The 19686-nt window shown below is 45.1% G+C and overlaps 1 protein-coding gene across 2 annotated transcripts in view; it reads left to right on the top strand.

Moving 5' to 3' along the window:
- Nucleotides 1–19686, top strand: part of SCTR (secretin receptor) — a 73415-nt gene that overhangs the window by 18071 nt on the left and 35658 nt on the right. For both annotated transcript variants that reach the window (XM_036320499.1, XM_036320500.1), the window contains exon 2: nucleotides 2629–2749. In XM_036320499.1, coding sequence (XP_036176392.1) covers nucleotides 2629–2749 — 121 coding nt within the window. The remainder of the gene's footprint in view (nucleotides 1–2628; nucleotides 2750–19686) is intronic.

Below are 19686 nucleotides of genomic sequence, written 5' to 3'. Positions count from 1 at the left end.
GCACCAATTTGCAAGCTCACCAACAAGGCATGAGGGTTCCCTTTACTCCAAATCCTCACTAACACTTGTTGTTTGTTGATGTATTGATAATAGCCATTCTGACAGGTGTGAGTTTTAATTCTCATTGTGGTTTTAATTTGCGTTTCTCTGATGATTTGTCTCATCTGTATGCCTCTCTTTAGAGAAGTATCTATTCAGGTCTTTTGCCCATTTTTAAATAAGTTTGTTTGGGGGTTTGGGGGTATTAAAATGTATTAGTTCTTTATAAATTTTGGTTTTTAACTTTTTATCAGGTGTATTATTGGTGAATATCTTCTCCCAATTGGTAGGTTCTCTTTGCATTTTGCTGTGCAAAACCTTTTCAGTTTGATGTAGTCCCATTTGTTTATTTTCTCTTTTGTTTCCCTTGCCTGTATATCAGAAAAAATGTTGCTATGAGAGATGTCTGAGATTTGACTGCTTATGTCCGTGGTCGGCAAACAGCGGCTCGTGAGCCACATGAGGCTCTTTGGCCCCTTGAGTGTGGCTTTTCCACAAAATACCACATGCGGGCATGCACGTACAGTGTGATTGAAACTTCGTGGCCCATGCGCAGAAGTCGGTATTTTGTGGGAGAGCCGGCATTTTGTGGAAGATCCACACTCAAGGGGCCAAAGACCCGCATGTGACTCGCAAGTCGTGGTTTGCCAAGCTGCAGTTTGCCGACCATTGGCCTATGTTTATTTTTTTCTTCGAGGAGTTTTATGGTTTCCAGTCTTACATTTAAATCTTTAATCCATTTTGAGTTTATTTTTGTATATAGTGTAAGAAGGTAGTCTAGTTTCATTTTTTTGCATGTATTTGTCCAATTTTCCCAACACTATTTACTGAATAGACTGTCTTTACTCCATTGTATGTTCTTGCCTTCTTTGCATTGACCATATTAATTGACCATATAGGTGTGGGTTCATTTCTGGGCTCTCTAATCTATATGTCTGTTTTTATACCGGTACCATGCTATTTTGATGACTGTAGCCTTGAGGTATAGTTTGATAACAGGTAGTATGGTACCTCCAATTTTGTTCTTTCTCAATATTGCTGTGGCTGTTTGGGGTCTTTTGTGGTTCCGTATTTTAGGATTATTTGTTTGAGTTCTGTGAAACATACCATTGATAGGAATTGCACTTAATCTATAGATTGCTTTGGGTAGTATAGACATTTTACCAATGTTAATTTTTCCTATCCATGAGCCCAATATAAGCTTTTATTTATTTGCATTTTCTTCAATTTCTTTCCTCAATGTCTTAAAATTTTCTGACTATGGGTCTTTTATCTCCTTGGTTAAATTTAATCCTAGATTTTTTTTTTTAATACAATTGTAAATAGGATTGTTTTTTTAATTTCTCTTTCTGATAGTTTGTTATTGGTGTGTAAAAATGAAACCAATTTCGGATTATTACTTTGTATTCTGCTACTTTACTGAATTCATGATCAGTTTTAATAGGTTTTTGGTAGAATCTTTAGGCTTTTTTCTATGTAGTATCATGTCATCTGCAAATAATGACCATTTTACTTCTTCCTTTCCAATTTAGATGCTCTTTATTTCTTTTCCTTGTCTGGGTGCTGTGGCTGGGACTTTTAATACTATGTTGAATAAAAGTGATGAAAGTGAATATTCTTGTCTTGTTCCTGACCTTAAGGGCCACACTTTTAGCTCTTCACCATTAAGTATGGTGTCAAACATGGCCTTTATTATGTTGAGGTATGTTCTCTCTATTCCCACTTTGCTGAGAGTTTTATAGGGTTTTGTTTTGTTTTGAGGATTGAATAAGCCAATGTATATGAAAGGAATCTGTAATATTATAATTGTATACTCTGTAAAAAATGAAGTAGGAGTTTGATTTAGCTATCTGTTTAGTTGTTCATTCATTCACATATTTTTTTAAGTCTCAGGTACAAATGAAAGAATGAAGCCTTGCTTTGGAAATTCACTCTAGGAAGAGCTAGGAAGCCAGGACTGTGTGACAATTGTTCCTCAGCCCTCCCGTTCAACTCCTCCCTGAAGTCAGCTTTCAAAACCTGAAAAATAAACACAGTTGGAGTGGAATACGTGAAGTCCTACAGAATAATAGTGAGGTGCCCAGAGAGCAAATAGCTTGTTGGACTGGAAGCCTTTATAAATTTAAGGGCAAGATTTGCAGTGGACAAGCTGCAGATTGCTGTTCTGAACTCCTTCCTAGAAGTGGCTGCCTGTACCTCACTATGGACTAGGACAGTGATGGCGAAACTTTTGAGCTCGGGGTGTCAGCATTTTGAAAAACCCTAACTTAACTCTGGTGCCGTGTCACATATAGAAAATTTTTGATATTTGCAACAATAGTAAAACAAAGACTTATATTTTTGATATTTATTTTATATATTTAAATGCCATTTAACAAAGAAAAATCAACCAAAAAATGAGTTCACGTGTCACCTCTGACACGTGTGTCATAGGTTCGCCATCACTGGACTAGGAGATTCTTGTGGGCAGGGCTTTGTCTCCCTGAATTTGAATCCCATTGTCTAGCACCATTCTTGCTCACAGTAAGTCCTTATGGGGTAGAACCAACTTAGCTGCAACGATGAGCATTCTTGGTTTTGGACTTGCAGGTTGGAGCCCTCCCTCGACTGTGCGATGTGCTGCGGGTGCTGCGGGAGGAGCGGGACCAGTGCCTGCGAGAACTCTCTGGAGAGAGGACAGGAGACCGTGGCACGGTGCCGCCAGCCCCAGGTGCGTAGCCCACCTTAGTCCACTGTGTCAGCGGAAGCTGGGCCTCAGGGCCAGGATGGGGATGTAGGGGCTGGGCCAGCTGTATTCAATCAGGTAATCAGCTCGTGATTAGTGTATGCGAATCCCAAAGCCAGATTACCACCATTCTTTCTTTCTCTGGGCTTGTGCACATAGCCAAGGTTTTTGTACCATTAACGTCTGCGTGATAATTTCACCAAGTTTGGTAAGAATTCCTTGTCAAGGCATATACCTCTCGTCCATTCTTTCACCTCCAATGCTAGTTTGATGAGTAAGGTAGTCAGAATGGCAGGGTTGGGTCAGAAAAACCTGGGGTCTCTAGTGTGCGACCGTGGACACATTATTTAACCATCTGGGCCACAGATTCCTGGTCTATAAAGTGGTTGTCTACTTCAGAATTATAATGATACACGAGAGAAAATATGTCAAATTTATCAATTTAAATATTAATTCTTATTACTAATCAAGACTTTAAATATTATTAATTTGATATTTAAATGTTAATTTTATTTCCAGTCCCTTCCTTAACATATCTTCTTTGCTTTCCCTCATCTAAGGACAAGGAAGGGTTGCATTAAGAAAACAATCCAATCCTGCCGAAACCAGTTTGGCTCAGTGGATAGAGCGTCAGCCTGCGGACTGAAAGGTCCCAGGTTCGATTCTGGTCAAGGGCATGTACGTGGGTTGCAGGCACATCCCCAATAGGAGATGTGCAGGAGGCAGCTGATCGATGTTTCTCTCTCATCGATGTTTCTAACTCTCTCTATCTCTCTCCCTTCCTCTCTGTAAAAAATCAATAAAATATATATAAAAAAAGAAAATCCATTACAGGTATTCAAATAAAAACTTGTACACGTGTGTTCATAGTAACACTAGTCTAGAGATGGAAACAATCCAAGTGTCTGTCAGCTGATGAATGATAAACAAAATGCATGTATGTCCAATGGAATATTATTGGGTCTTAAAAAGGAATGAAGTACTGATACATACTACGGCATGGATGAATATTAAAACATGTTAAGTAAAGAAGCCAGTTATAAAAGATCATGTATTGCATGTTTCTATTTTTTATGATATGTCAACTTAAGGTAAATGTGTAGAGACAGAAATCAGACTTACATTTAAGTATTTAATCCATTTCAAGTTTATCCTTGTGTCTGATGTAAGTTGGTGGACTAGTTTCATTTTTTTGCATGTACCTGTCTAATTTTCCCAACATCATTTATTGAAGAGATTGTCTTTATTCCATTGTATGCTCCTGCCTCCTTTGTCAAATATTAATTGACCATAAAGGTGTGGGTTTATTTCTGGGCTTTCTGTTTTGTTCCATTGATTTATATTCCTGCTCTTGTGTCAATACCAGGCTGTTTTGATTATAGTGGCTTTGTAGTATAGTTTGACATCTGGTATTGTGATTCCTCCAACTTTGTTCTTCTTTCTCAAGATTGTTGAGGCTATTTGGGGTCTTTTTTTATTCCATATAATATTTTTTCTAGATCTGTGAGATATTCCATTGGTATTTTAATAGGAATTTCACTGAATCTATAGATTGATTTGGGTAATATGGACATTTTAATGATGTTAATTCTTCCAATCCATGAACACAGTATATGTCTCCACATATTTGTATCATCTTCAGTTTCTTTCCTCAATATCTTATAATTTTCCAAGTACAGGTCTTTTACCTCCTTGGTCAAATTTACTAGTATTCCTAGGTACTCTATTCTTTGTTGTTGTTGCTATTTTCTTAATTTCTCTTTCTGATAGTTCATTATTGGTGTATAAAAATGCCACCAATTTCTGAATATTAATTTTTTATCCTGCTACTATGGCAAATTCATTTATTAGACCTAGGAATTTTTAGGAGTTTCTATGTACAATATCATGTTATCTGTGAATAATGACAGTTTTACTTCCTCCTTTCCAACACAGTACTTCCAGTACCATGTTGAACAAGAGTGGTGAAAGAGGACATCCCTGTCTTGTCCTGATCTTAAGGGGAATGCTTTTAGATTTTGCCCATTGAGTATGATGTTGGCTGTGGGTTTGTCATATATGGACTTTATTATGTTGAGGTATGATCCCTCTATCCCTACATTGCTGCGAGTTTTTATCATTAATGGGTTTTAATTAAATTCTTTTTATTGCATTTATTGACAACATCATGTGATTTTAATTTTAAATTTTGTTTATGTGATGTATCATGTTTATTGATTTGCAAATATTGCACCAACCTTGCATTTCTGGAATAAATCCCACTTGATCATGTTGTATGTTCTTTTTAATGTATTGCTGGATCTGCTTTGCTAATATTTTGTTGAAGATTTTAGCATCTATGTTCTTTAGGGATGTTGGCCTAAACTTTCCTTTCTATTCAAGTCCGTTGCCCATTTTTAAATAGGGTTGTTCAGTTTTTTGTTGAGTTGTAGGAGTTCTTTATATATTCTGGATATTAGCCCCTTGTAAAATATATGATTCTCATATTGTGTAGATTGCCTTCTTACTGTGTTGAGTGTGTCCTTTGATTCACAGAAGTGTGTAAGTTTGCTGTAGCCCCATGTATCTGTTTTTACTTTCATTGTCTGTTCTTTTGGTGGTGTCATATCCAAGAAAGCATTGCCACATCCAAGCTCACTAAGATTTCCCCCTATGTTTTCTTTTAAGAATTTTGTAGTTTTAGCTCTTATAGGTTCTTGGTCCATGCTGAGTTAATTTTTGTATATGGTGTGAGGTAAGAGTCCAACTTCATCCTTTTGCAAGTGGATATCTAGTTTTTCCAGCACCATTTATTGAAAGACTATACTTTTCCATGGAATAGTCTTGGCAAATCTGTCAAAATTCACTTGACCATATATGTGAGGGTCTATTTCTTGGCCTTCTTTTCTATTCCATAGGTCTTCATGTCTCCCTTTATGCCAATACCACATTAATTTGAATACTGTGGCTTTAGTAAGTTTTGAAATCAGGAAATGTGCGATTTCAACCTTGTTATTTTTTTCTTCAAGATTTTTCTGGCTATTTCCAGGTCCCTTGAAATTCCATAAAAATTTTAAGGTGGATTTTTCTATTTCTGTAAATAATATTAACTAAATATTAAATGAATAAATATTAAGTAAAATATTTCTATCACTGGGATTTTGATAGAGATTGCTAAATCTGTCAATCACTTGGGTAGTATTGACATATCTAGCAATATTCAGTCATCAAACCCATAAGCCCAGATATCTTTACATTTATTGCATCTTCTTTAATTTCTTTCGGCAACATTTTATAATATTCACACGGGTTAGTTTATTCCTAAGTATTTTATTCTTTTGGAAACCATTATAAGTTGGATTTGTTGCCTTTTTAAAATGTTGTTTCACACTGCTTTACTTAGGGGGTTCTGTTTTCACTCCTCAATAGGTTTTATGTATTTCTCACACTTCTTCATGCCTTGGCTCATCTGGTTCTGAAAGTTATTCAGTGTCATCTTGATCAGCCAACCATCTTCATGACAAGATTTGTTGACAAGCCCAAGATTTTCTGCACGAGCTTCATTCATTCCAGTTACTTCTGATAAAGGAGAATAGAGTTCACTAGCAGCTTTCACACTTTCCAAAGCACCAAACTCATCTTGTTTGTTCAATTATGTCCCAATTTCAGGCAGACTTCATGAAACAACATTTCCCAAAGTTTCCTGTGCAAAAATTGCTGATTCCCACTGTTCCAGGGCTATTTTCTGTTGCTACCCATTCATGTTTCTCTGTGAATTTGCTCACTTAGAGCAGACTGGGGCCCCTGGACAGCATCCAGATGGTGCTCGCCCTCAGGCCCCAGGGCTGGGGGGCAGGAGCAGTGGGCGCTGCCTAGGTGGTGTGCAGGCTGCAGACCACGACCTGCACACCCCACGCTGCTTGCAGCTCTTTGTTTGCTGGAGTGTGGGAGTCACTGCACAACTCCCTGGCCACCCGAGCCATTGGGGGTGGAGGTGAGTTGGCTCCTTGAATCTGTTTTTTAATTTCCTTTTCAGGTTGTTTCTCATTAGTGTATAGAAATGCAACTGATTTTTGTATGTTGATTTGATATCTATCCTGCAACTTTGCCGAATCCATGTATTAGTTCTAACAGTTTCTTTTGTAGAATATTGAGGGTTTTCTACATATAAGATCATGTCATCTGCAAACAGAGGTAATTTTACTTCTTTCCTTCCAATTCAGATGCCTTTTATTTCTTCTTCTTGCCTAATTGCTATAGCTAGTACTTCCAGTACTTCCAGTACTTCCAGAAAACAAAAGCCCAAAGCAGGCATTCTTGTCTTGTTCCTGGTCTTACAGGAAAAGCTTTCAGTCTTTTACCACTGAGTATGCTGTTTGCTCTGGGCTTTTCATATGTGGCCTATTTCTAGCTTAAGTTTTGTTTGTTTTTTTCTTTTTATCATGAAAAGGTATTAAATCTTGTCAAATGCTTTCTCTGCATCTGAGATGATCATGTGATTTTTGTCTTTCATTCTGTTAATATGGTGCATTACATTGAATGATTTTCATATGCTGAATCACTCTCACATTGCAGGAATACTTTTCAATTCAATTCAGTTTTCTAGTATTTTGTTGAGGATTTTTGTATCAATGTTTATCAGTGATGTTGGTCTGTAGTTTTCTTGTAGACTCTGTGTGGCTTTGGTATAGAGTAATGCTGGTCTCATAGAGTGATTCTGAGAGTGTTTCTCCTTTTCAGTTTTTTTTTTTTTGGAAGAGTTTGAGGAGGATTAGTGCTGCTAATTCTTATTTAAATGTTTGGTAGAGTTCATTAGTGAAGTCATCTGGGCTTTTCTTTTTCGGAAGATTTTTGTTGTTACAGATTCAACTTCCTTACTGATTAGCAGCCTGCTCAAATTTTCTATTTGTTCATGCTTCCATCTTGGTAAATTGTGTGTTTCTAGGAATTTATCTATTTCGTCTAGGTTGTCCAGTTCGTTGGTATATAGGCCACACGTATCTTTTTGCAATACTCTTCTCTCCAAGTCATGACCTTTGTTCTTCAAATTCTTGAGCTGTTGGTTGTCGGGTTTCCCATTGTCCACCACGGCCAGTCTCATGACTCCTTCCCTGGCTCCAACCACGGCACTGTGCCAGCACTTCCAAGAACGTGGTCACTGTGCCCACGGTGCCACTGTGCCTCCCTCCTTTCCCCTGCCTCTGCAGAGCCTTGTCCTCTACCTGCTGCCCTGCTTCAGCAGCTCAGGGGAAGACTACTGCCTGACCGGAAATGTGCTGTAGCTGGAAGGGAGAAAGAGCTTTGATCTCTTATGTGAATTTTACCCCATTTTTAAAAAGAAAGAAAGAGGACGAGGAGGGTAGAGAAGGGGTTCAGCCCTTTAAATTATACAGGCTGTGTGATCTTGAACAAGTTGCTTGATGTGTCTGGATCTCATCTATTTTATGGGGCTAGTGTGAAATTAAAAGCATTCATTCAAAATATACTTAGTGCTTACTTTTATGAGGTAAGTATGGTGAGAATAAAGGATACAATGGTGAGAAAAAAGGAACATAGACTCAGCTCTTATCACTTAGGAATGTATTTACTGCCTATGACAGATTAGCTTTATCAAAAAGGAGCTGATTTTTTGTACTTTACAAAAATCCAGAACTGGTGCAAAGTTCCAGGATGTCATCAGATTCCAGATTCCTTCTGTCCTTCTGCTTCATGTGTAGCATTTACCTAATGGTCAGATGATGGCTGCTATACTGCCAGAGAGGAGAGGAGAGCACCTGTTTTTTCTGACAGGAAGAAGAAGGTACAAGAAGGAAAGGTGAGATATACTGGAAGCCAAACTTCCCTAAAGCTCTCCAGGTGGCTTTTGTTTATACTTCATCAGCCAGAACCGGACTGCATGGCCACCTCGCTATGCAACAGAGGCTGGAGACTGAGATTGTTAGCTGTGCATGTGGCCACCTTGAAGGAGGTCTTGTTCTTTTAGTGAGAAAGGAGAATGGGCAAGGGACCATCTCTGCCTCAGCCACTGTAACTCTGGTGAGGTAGACATTGGCACACAGCCTGGGGATGTGAGCTCAAAAAGCGGCAGGATCACAGCACAGAGGACCTCATTGAACATGTGGAGGACTTTTATCCTGATCCTAAGAGCAATGGAAAGACCTGGCAAGTCTTAAAGGGGAGTGATGTGGAAGGTGCATTGGAGTAAAATCAGAGACCCACTGTGAGGTCTGCACAATATATAATGGTCACTGGGACTAGAAAGACTGTATTCCTTTGAATTACCCAGAAACACGCCCTGAGAGAAGGATTCAAATATGAGTAGCTTGGCTTCTAGCAAGCTTGATAGCAGCATAGGTAAACACTATACTCGCCTCCTTCCACAACCACATCAGAATTATAACTAAACTACAAAAAACCCTCATGCAGAACCCCCTGAAGCCTAGCTGAACAGCAATGCTGAAAGTAAGGATGTACAGAAGTCACGCTAAGGCTGGTCAGAGGGGTGGAGATGCAGAATGGGCTGGTCCCACATGCGTGTGTGGTGGATAAAAATGTGGAGGGATATCTCAGTTTTGAAGGTCCCCCTGAGGAGCCAGGGGTCCCAGCCCCACAACAGATTCCCCAGCCCAGGGTTCCAGTGCTGAGAAGAGAAGTTCCCGTAACTTCTGGCTGTAAAAAACAGCAGGAATTGTAGCTGAGTGAGATCGAAAGCTACTAGAGTCCCAGACATTCCTCTTAAAGGGCCCACACATGGATCCTTGGATTCACTCTCTGTGAGTTCCAGTGCTGGGGCAGCAACTCAAAGGTGCCAATGATATACCAGGAAAAACTGGAGTATCTGGCATGAGGGTATGAGCTGAGGGGCAGCTTTCTCCCAGATGGCAGAGGCCATTGTTCCTTTGCTGAGCCCACACCCTGCAGTACAAGCAGGTGCCATATCTGAGTCTCCATCAACCTGACTAACACTGTTCACCCCACCCTAGAGATTCCCTGAGACCCTGCCTCACCTATCTTGTAGGCCCACCCAGGCCACTTCCAGTGACTTCTTTATAAATGGCCTGTCTTGGCTCATGCTGCAGACTTTCCTAAAATCTCTCAAAAGTTCACAAACTCTAAACAAGCAGAACCTGGCCTTGGCATGCCCTCTACCTCTTGCTAAGTGGCCTTGAGCCTGGTACTAGCAGCAGCCAGCCTCAATTCACAGCTTAGCTTTTCCCAGGCACCTCCGAGCCCAGCCCAAGTGGCAAATATCTGCAGATCACTTCGTAGCTCAGACTGAGTGGCCCTGGGCAATGGATGATCTTGGCCTGCAGCTCCCACAAGCTGGGGTAGCAGTGCTTATGCCAGCTAAGGCTCAAGAAGCAACATATCTGGTGGCCAGCTCTAGAGCACCACCTAACCACCTCCACAAACCACACACCCACAGGACAAACTTGGCAGCCACCAGAGTCTTGATAAAGGGAATCCTGCTCTGTAGGGTCAGCCTCTGATAACAGCTGTAGTCACGACCAGTTCTCATAACCAATCAGCCTGAGAGTCAATCCCTCCCATTGAAGTGCCAACAGCACTCAAGGCTGAACTACAACAGGAAAGCACACACTACCCAAACAAGGGACATACCTGGAGCACCTAGTTCAGAGCGACTGTACCACTGAGCCCCATAGGATGCTTACTACATAAAACCACTCTACAAGACCTAATTCATAGAAACAAACAGAGAAGGCCATAATAAGGAGACAAAAAAATATGTCCCCAATGAAAGAACAGAATAAAACTCCAGAAAAAGAACAAAACAAAGTGGAGACCAGCAATCTACCAGATGCAGTGATCAAAACACTTACTAGTTATAAGGATACTCAATGATCTTAGTGAGATCTTCAACAAAGAGATAGAAAACATAAAAATGGAGATAGAAAACATAACGAAGGGTAAGAAATGAATATAATAACTGAAATGAAGAATACTGGTACATTAAAGGAAATTTATTGGGTAGTAGATTAAATGACTCAAAGGATTAAATCAGTGATTTGGAAGATAAGAAAGCATCCAAACAGAGCAGCAAAAAGAGAAAGGAATTTTTAAAAATAAGGATAGTTTAAGGAGCTTCTGGGGAAACATGAAGTGTACCAATATTCGTATCATAGGGGTACCAGAAGGAGAAGAGAAAGAACAAGGAATTGAAAACTTATTTGAAAAAATAATAACAGAGAACTTCCCTAACCTGAAGAAGGAAATAGACATACAGGAAGTGCAGAGAGTCCCATACAATATGAACCCGAGGAGGCCCACAACAAGACACATAATAATTAAAATGCCAAAGGTTAAAGACTAAGAGAGAATCTTAAAAGCAGCAAGAGAAAGAGATACCTACAAGGGAGCTCCCATAAGACTGTCAGCTGATTTCTCAACAGACCAGAAGAGAGTGGCAAGAAATATTCAGTGATGGAAAGCAAGGGCCTACAGCTAAGATTCTTCTACCTAGCAAGGCTATCATTCAGAATTAAAGGACAGATAAAGAGCTTCCTAGACAAGAAAAAGCTAAAGGAGTTCATCACCATCAAACCAATATTACATAAAATGTTAAAGGGACTTCCAGAAGAAGAAGAAGAAGAAGATGAAGAAGAAGAGGAGGAAGTAGAAGAAGAAGAAGAAGAAGAAGGAGGAGGAAGAGGAGGAGGAGGAGGAGGAGGATGAGGAGGAGGAGGAGGAGAAAAAAATATAAATAGTAATTTGGCAATGACTAAATATCTGTCAACAATTATTTTAAATGTAAATGAATTAAAAGCTCCAACAAAATACATGGGGTGGCTGAATGGATAAGAAAACAAGACCAATACATATGCTGTCTATAAGAGACTCAATTCAGATTGAAAGACATACACAGGCTAAAAGTAACGGGATGGAAAAAATATATTTCATGAAAATGGAAACAAACAAAAAAGCTGGGGTAGCAATACTTATACCAGACAAAATAGACTTTAAAACCAAAGCTATAACAAGAGACAAAAAAGGATCTAGCAACTCCACTTCTGGGTATTTTCCCAAAGAAACCCAAAACACTAAATAAAAAAGACATATACATCCATATGTTCATTGCAGCATTATTTACAGTAACTAAGATATGCAAGTAACCCAAGTGCCCATCAATAGATGAATGGATAAAGAAGTGGTGATATATACAATGGAATATGATTCAACCATAAGAAAGAATGAAATCATGCCATCTGCAATACCATGGAAGGACCTAGAGGGTATTGTGCTAAGTGAAAGAAGTCAGACAGAAAGACAGATGCCAGATGATTTCGTGTATATGTGGAATCTAAACAACAAAATAAACAAACAAACAAAATGGAAACAAACTTATAGACACAGAGAACATTTTGATGGTTGCCAGATGTGAGAGAGGTTGGGGAATGGGTGAAAAAGGTGAAAGAATTAAGAAGTACAAGTTGAGCCCTAGCTAGTTTGGCTCAGTGGATGGAGCATTGGCCTATGGACTGAAGGTTTCCGGGTTCGATTTCAGTCAAGGGCACATGCCTGGGTTGCAGTTTCGATCCCCAGTAGGGGTGTGCAGGAGGCAGCTGAACAATGATTCTCTCTCATCACTGATGTTTCTCTCTCTCTCTCTCCCTCTCCCTTCTTCTCTGAAATCAATAAAAATATATTTTAAAAAAAGAAGTACAAGTTGATAGTTACAAATCAGTATAGGGAATATAATCAGTAATATTGTAATAACTATGTATGGGGAGATGTGGGCAAGGCCCTGACCACACCCCTCTCATCTGGATTTCCCTTTCCTCGTGTGAGAAAAGGGCTGTGCTGGACTTGCAAGGTTTGAGACTGTGGGTGGCAGGGTGGCCAGGCTGGCCCCACCCGCCACACCTGGCTCAGGCCACTTGGACGTGCTTTGCATGTTGGCCTTTGCAATTTTCGTCTAGGAGAGGGGTCTGTTGCTTTGAAAACCTGGTTCACAAGTCCCTGAGGCAGAGGATGCCCGGCCGCTGGGAAAGGCTTCAGGCTGCTCTGCTGAGAAGTTGGGAGGCAGAGCCAAGCACCCAGCATGGAGTTTAGAACAGATGTGAGGGGAAATTCCAAAGACAGAAGGGAGCAGAGCACTGGCAAAGGGGCAGAGCCGTGGGGCGGGCACGCCCACCGTGTCCACATCAGAACCCAGCTGGTGGCAGCCCAGCAGCCCCCGAGGAGCAGGACCCCTGGAGTCCAGGGCCACCGCTGCCCAGCCCACAGGACCGCCGTGCTCAGCAAGGTCTGCCCGGCACCTACGGCGGAGAGGGCTGGTGGCCTCTTCCTTGGGGCACGGGGTTAATGGTTAAACTCCTGGTCCTCTCTGGGGAGGAAGTTAATGTTTGAACACCAGACGAGTCACAGGAAATGCCACTCATGGAACTGTCACCAAGCTCAGCAACTTATCACAAATAAAAAATTAACTCTCCGGCTATTCCGGGTTCCGCAGCCAAGGCCTTCACAGCGTGCTGTGGGAATGTTTCAGGGTCACCCTGCTAGCCGCACGCCTGCTCTCCCGAGCTATTTATTGCTCTGTTTACAGAAGCCGATGCCCCTCAGAGCTGGCTGGCGGGAGGCCTTTGGCTCTCCTGAGGGAAGAATGTTCCAGAGAGACGGTGCGGTGGCAGGACAGATGTGGGCTTGGCAGTCAGACAGATCTGGGCGTGTGGATGGCTGTCACGTAGAGGCCTGTGACCTTGAGCAAGACACGATCCTCCTTGGACCTTCGTGTCCTCGCCTTTAAGATGGGGACATGCCGTCCCCTTTTGTTTTTTGCCTTTGCCAGCTGGTCGTTCACTCCCAAGGACCATGGGCAGGAAGGAATGGCTGGCTATTTTTGGGGGGAAGGGGGAGACTTTTTCTCTTGAGGTAAAATTCACATACATTTAGAGTGAGCAATTAAAGGCATTTAGTTAATTGTAAATATTAAACCCAGTATGTTGCATTACATTCAATTTTTACATGTGATTAACCAGTGTTTAATTCTTTCATTTTATGAATGTGATTTAAGCAATCTTCATTTATGGTCAAATGACGTTTTCTATATTGTTTCTTTTTTAAAAAGAATATTTTTATTGATTTCATAGAGGAAGGAAGAGGGAGAGAGAAACAGAAACATCAATGATGAGAGAGAATCATTGATCAGCTGCCTCCTGCATACCCCCCACTGGGGATCGAGCCCACTACCCGGGTGTGTGCCCTGACCGGGAATCGAACCCTGACCTCCTGGCTCATAGGTTGACGCTCAACCACTGCGCCACGCCGGCTAGGCTCTACATTTTTTCTTAAAAAACAAGTATTACTTAGGTTTTGATATCAGTTGCATACTTACAAGTATTATTAGGTTGTATGTTTCATTAACCGAGAAGAGGATCTGTTAAAATATCCCATTCTGGAGGTCTAACACATTTGTATAATTGTGTCAATATTCTGTATATGTTCCGGTGTAATAGTGCTAAATACATACACCTTTAGACAAAAAAAAAATAATAATGCTGGAGTTAACATTCACAATACCATGTAGCTACCACCCTATCTAGTTCCAAAACTTTTCATCACCCCAAAATAAAACCCCATACCCGTGAAGTAATCACTCCCCACCCTCCCCTCTCCCCTGGCCCTGATAACCACTAATCCACTTTCTCTCTCTATGCATTTGCTGACTCTGGGCATTTCATATAGACGGGATCCTACAGTATTTGACCTGTTGTGTCTGCCTCCTTCCACTGAGCATACTGTTTTTGAGGTTCGTCCATGTTGTAGCATGTTTCAGTATTTCATACGTGCTAGCTTTAAATGCACTTTTCTCTAACAAACATTCCCGGGTCCTTTTCTTGATTCTTCTTCTGGCTCCTGGTGTCTTTGTGCAGCCGAACCCTTCCCCTGCCCGGGGACATCCCCTGACCTGCCCACAGCGCACTCTCCACCCTTTCCTTGGCACAGCTGATCTTGGCTCCTTCTTCAGAAACAAGTAACTTACGTTTGTATAACATTTTAGACATTTTCTTGTTTACTTCTTAGACCAAGCTGCACAGTCAGTACCACTATCCCCATTTCACAGATGAGGATGGAGGCTCTGAGAGGCCCGGGAGCACTCAGAGCTGAAACAGGACTCTCAGCCCAAATCTTTTGGCTCTGAATCCTGAGGATTTTCTAGTTCACAATCCAGACCAAGACGGCCTTACCCTCCCAAGAAGGGATTTGCTTCAGAAAAAGAAGGGACTGTCGATACCAATTAATCTTTCATTGGTGTGACAGGTACACGAGGCTAAGAGCTTAGGTCTGGTGAGGACGAGTTCTCGGGCCAGAGGAGGAGGTGTGGGGCCGGGAACAGTGTGTGCAGATCCTGGGTGGGAAGGGCTCAGCACACGTGTTCAGAGCTCGCCTGCCTCACCTGGAGCTGGCCTCCTGGAGGGAGATTCGCGGGGGGGCCCCAGAACCAGCCTCGGCCTCGGCCTCCGGTTGGAAGGTCCTTTATCTCATTTAGTGCAGCCTCCATTCACTGCCGCCAGCCTTTCCCAGCCTCCTCATTCCGTGACCCTTTCGGCTGTGCTTCTTGGTTTAAAGAGAAGTACACCCCCGCCCCCCAATACCGTTCCTCCTGTGCTTTGCTTTTAAGTGCCCAGGAAACCCCCAGGCTGCTCCTTGGATGTGTAGGGACGGGCTGTGGGCGCTGAGAAGGGTGAGGGGAGACAAGAAGCAAGAAACCAGGGCTGCGCAGGAGCAGGAGCACCTCCTGAACTGCCGTGGGTCCGGGGAAAAGGGTGTGTGGGGGTGAGGGGGTCCTGAAGGTGCTAGAAGATGGATATGGCAGCTCTAGGCAGGGGATGGCGTTAACACTGACAGGGGCAGATCCTGGCCCCACCTCGCTGGGTCACTGCAGCCTGACACATTGCTCCTGAAATAGTCCAGATGATGGTCAGGCCATCCGAGCTTGTTTATAAATAAACCAAGGACTGCAGACGGAGCCCACGGTGGCGAACGCAGGGCAGACTTGTAGTGCACGCCCGGCACCCGGCTGGGGGCATCGAGAGACTGGCACTGGCCTTTGCCCTGTCCCAGCCCCTGCCCACGGCCAGCCCTGCCTCTGGGGCCACCTCTTTTTCTCAGGATGGTGGCAGGACAGAGGGACCCAATGTTCTCTGGGCCTGGCCCAGTGACAGGGGCTTCACACGTATGAAGGAAACAGTCCTTGTCCATAAACTCCAATGGGAAAAAATAGAACGTTCTCCGTTTTCTAGAACTTTAATTCTGGCCCCATTCTCCTGGGATGGCAGGAACCTTCCCCACCGAGATCCACGTGGCACATGTCTGAGGAGCCCAGAGCGGTGGCTGACAGCCTGCCCCAGGCCCGGCCACACCTGGCTTCTCAGGAGGCGTGGGCTCTGCAGCTGCCCGTGTGCTGCTCATGTGGACGTGACTCACAGCCATCTCGCCTCTCAACTACTCCTGTAGGTGGGCAGGCACCAGGGCGCTCAGCCTCTTTCTGGAACCTTCTATGTCCTGCTCATCACTTCCGTTCCCCGTCTCCCCAGTCTGAGGAAAGTCTTGCTCCTTTTGTGTCCTCCCAAGCATTTGGATTACACCTCTCATCCCGCCTCCCGGCCCTTTGGGGTTGCAGCCAGGAAGACTGTAGGTTTTCCTGCCGCCCGCACAGCTTGTGAACCAGTAATCTGAGGAGGAAGAGAGAGAGAAAGGGGAAGAAATACCAGGAGACAAAAAAGGAACAAAGGTTAATATATTTAAAAATATTGCACTGCACACATAAATCACTTATAATTCTCACTAAAATCCTGGGGTGTTACTATGCCCATTTTATAGACAAGGAAACTGAGGCTGAAAGGGGTAAGGGGCAAGGCCTAGGTGGATTGGGGTCCCAAGCTCACCCTAGCTCCACCACACCACCTGCCTCAAGCCAGTATCCCATGCTGAGCACTCGGGCCCGGGCACTCCGCAGGCACCGCTGCTCTCACAGATGGCATTTGTGGTCCGATGCCGTCTTTTCTTGTGTCCCCACTTAGACTTCCCCAGCCATTCATCCCACCCCCTCCAGCCAGGCAGGCATGATGACAGGTGACCATTAGGAATGGCGGGGAAGGTGGGGGTGGGAGGTGTGCCCTCACCTGCCCTGGGCCCTCCGCTCTCACAGCAGCTGATTTCTGTCTGTTTCAGCCCTGCCTCCCAGAGGAAGTGAGCCCCCCTGGTGGCTCAGTAGCAGTGGCCCTGTTTACAAAGCTCTCCCATCAGATGGTCCTCACCCCCAACTCGGCGTCCGGCTTTGCCACCATGTTCCTAAAACTACCAGGACCCCACAGTGGCCTGAATCCTTCACATTGTCCCTTCCTTCCAGAGCTCCCGGGGAGACTAGGACAGGACGCCCTCCGCCCTCCCCCAGCCCAGAGCAGGAGCTGGTTGGGGATGGAGCCTGAGACCCTCCCTCAAACCCTGGAGCTAAGGCGGTCCCTGCAAGCAGCCAGAGGTGCACAGAGCTCCCTGCTCCCCGCCCACCACACACACACCTTAACCCCCCCCCCTCGCCATCCCCCACCCAGCTGCAGCCGCTCCACCTGTGCTGGGATTTCCTTAGTGATTTTCCCTTTAAAACAATGGACTTTCCCCGCATCGTGCTGCACATGAGATCTTAGACTGACTCATCCTAGTAACCGCAGCTTGGCCTTTGCCCCAGCTCCCCCCATTTCTCCCACCCAGCCCCTGGACCACCCTTCTACGCTCTGGTCTATGACTCTGCAGTCTTTGGGCTCCACAGATGGGTGAGGTCACGTGGTATTTGTCTTTCTGTGTCGGGCCTATTTCATTTAGCGTAATGTCCTCCAGGTTCACCCATGCTATCACAAGTGGCTGGATTTCCCTCCCTTTAAGGCTGAGTAGTATTTACTGTAATTTTCTCTACCCGTTCGTCCTTCCATGGATAGTAGGTTGTTTTCCTTTCTTGGACATTGTGAACATGCTGCAGGGAATGCAGGGGCTACAGCTATCTCTTTAAGGTACTTACTTCTTTCCTTTAGAAAAATACCCGGAAGTGGAATTGTTGGATTATATGATAATTCCACAATTAACTTTTTGAGGAGCCTCCATACTGTTTGCCGCAGTGGCTACACCAGCTCACATTCCCACCAACAGTGCATGAGGGCTCCCTTTTCTCCAAATGACTTTTTACTAACTTAACCTCATCATAAACAATAGTAGCTATAAAACCACAAATGTGATATGCTAGTTCTATAACTTTTGGACACACATTTAAAATTCTCTTTAAGAATGTGTCACTGTTAAAAGTAAAGTGTTCTACCACGTCCCAGCTAACAGTGCTCGCCACGCAGGAGGTGTCCCTGACGCTGGGCGCCTGGTCTGACCCACACCGTTCGTGACCAGACGGGGAAGCCGAGGCTGGGAGCGAGTGTGGCATGTCGTGTGCTCAGGACATGAGTGATGTGTGTGGAGTTAGCATCCAGGTCTGCTGCCACTAAGGGTAGCCCAGCAGGTGGGGTCCGAGTTGCACCCTTATAAGCTCTGTCACCTGCACATGTCACTTTACCCCTGGAGCCTGGTTTTGTCCTCTCTGCTGTGTGGCAGTGACCCTGCCTGACCCCTACAGGCTCCACAGTGTCTGATCGTGTCCAGAACAGGCCAGATGGCCCCTTCCCCTCCCTTTTCTCTCTCCAGGGCTGCTGTGGAGGGCGTGGCAGTGAACCGCTGGCCGGGGACCCCACAGGGGAGTCTGCCCCCCTTTCTTCCTCACCTCTCACACCACCATTTCTACCCTGCCTTTTGCCAGTACCAGGCCACTGTCCCTGCGGGCCCAGCCTGGCATGACCCGGGTCAGGAAGCCTGCCAGAGGCCCTGGCACCCTCTGCATCTGTCTGGCCAGCCGGACATGGGTAGTCCAGCCTCGTGGACTGGAGCTGTGGGCCAGTGTCCTGCTGACCTGGTCAGCCCAGCCCTGGTCCATTTCTCCCAAAGTGAGGGAAGAGGCTCCTGCATTCTTTATAGCCGGGAAGGACGCCCTGCTTCTGATCCAGGCAATGCTGCGGAGCTGGCAGGGAGGCTGTGTCCTGGCTGAGGGCTGCACCTCCGGGGTCTCTGCAGGAGCGGGGGTGAGGGGCCAGCTCCGCCTCCAGGCTTCACTCGTGGTCATAGGTGAAGAGCCCTCCCAGGGGAATCTGGGGAGGCCAGAGCCCCGGGGCCTGCGAGCTCCAGGGCTCCTGCCAGGCCTGGTGAGTGGCGTCCACAGCTGGAGTCGAGGCAGCCAGTAGCCGGGCCAGTGCGGGGTTCTGGGGCAGTTCCAGAGGGAGAGGGGCTCCGCCCTCCTCAGCTGGGCTCCCTGTGAGAGCGGGGTGAAGGTTCAGGAATATCTAAGGGGCTCTCATCCCCCACATTCCTCAAAGGACAGACACGTGGCTCTTGGGTCCCATAGATGCGTTGACAGTCCTGTGGGAGCCACACCCAAACCTGCCTCTGTCCATGGCCTCTCCCTCCCTTCCCACACCTCCCTCCCGGGACCACAACCTGTCCTGTCATCCTGGGGCTGCTTTACCTCCAGAGCCCTCAGCCTGCATCCTGATCCAGGCCTGGCCTCCTTCCCGCTCCCCGCCTCTCCCGCCTCCCTCTGGGGGCTGGTCCTACTGCCTCCCCTTCCCAACCCTCCAGTCCCCTCCCTGCATCCTCCCCAGCCCACACCATTTCTCCTCTACCTCCTGGCCTCTCCCAGCATCCTCAGCCTGGCTCCCGTGGGGAGGGCTCTAGGAAGCTGGCATTGGTGCCACCTGGAGACAGGGCACGTGGGCAGAGCCTGTGCCGTGGCACCAAGCAGGGCGGCTAGCCGGTCCTGGCCTCCATTTCCTGGCTCGGTGACTCCAGGAAGCCTCTGGCTGCGCTGCCATGGATTGAATGAGCTCCCAGGTGTA

This window comes from Myotis myotis, unplaced genomic scaffold, assembly GCF_014108235.1.
Source record: "Myotis myotis isolate mMyoMyo1 unplaced genomic scaffold, mMyoMyo1.p scaffold_m19_p_8, whole genome shotgun sequence".
Classification (NCBI taxonomy): Eukaryota; Metazoa; Chordata; class Mammalia; order Chiroptera; family Vespertilionidae; genus Myotis; species Myotis myotis.
The sequence above is the reverse complement of the archived record's forward strand: the minus strand, read 5'-3'. Positions and strand labels throughout refer to the sequence as shown.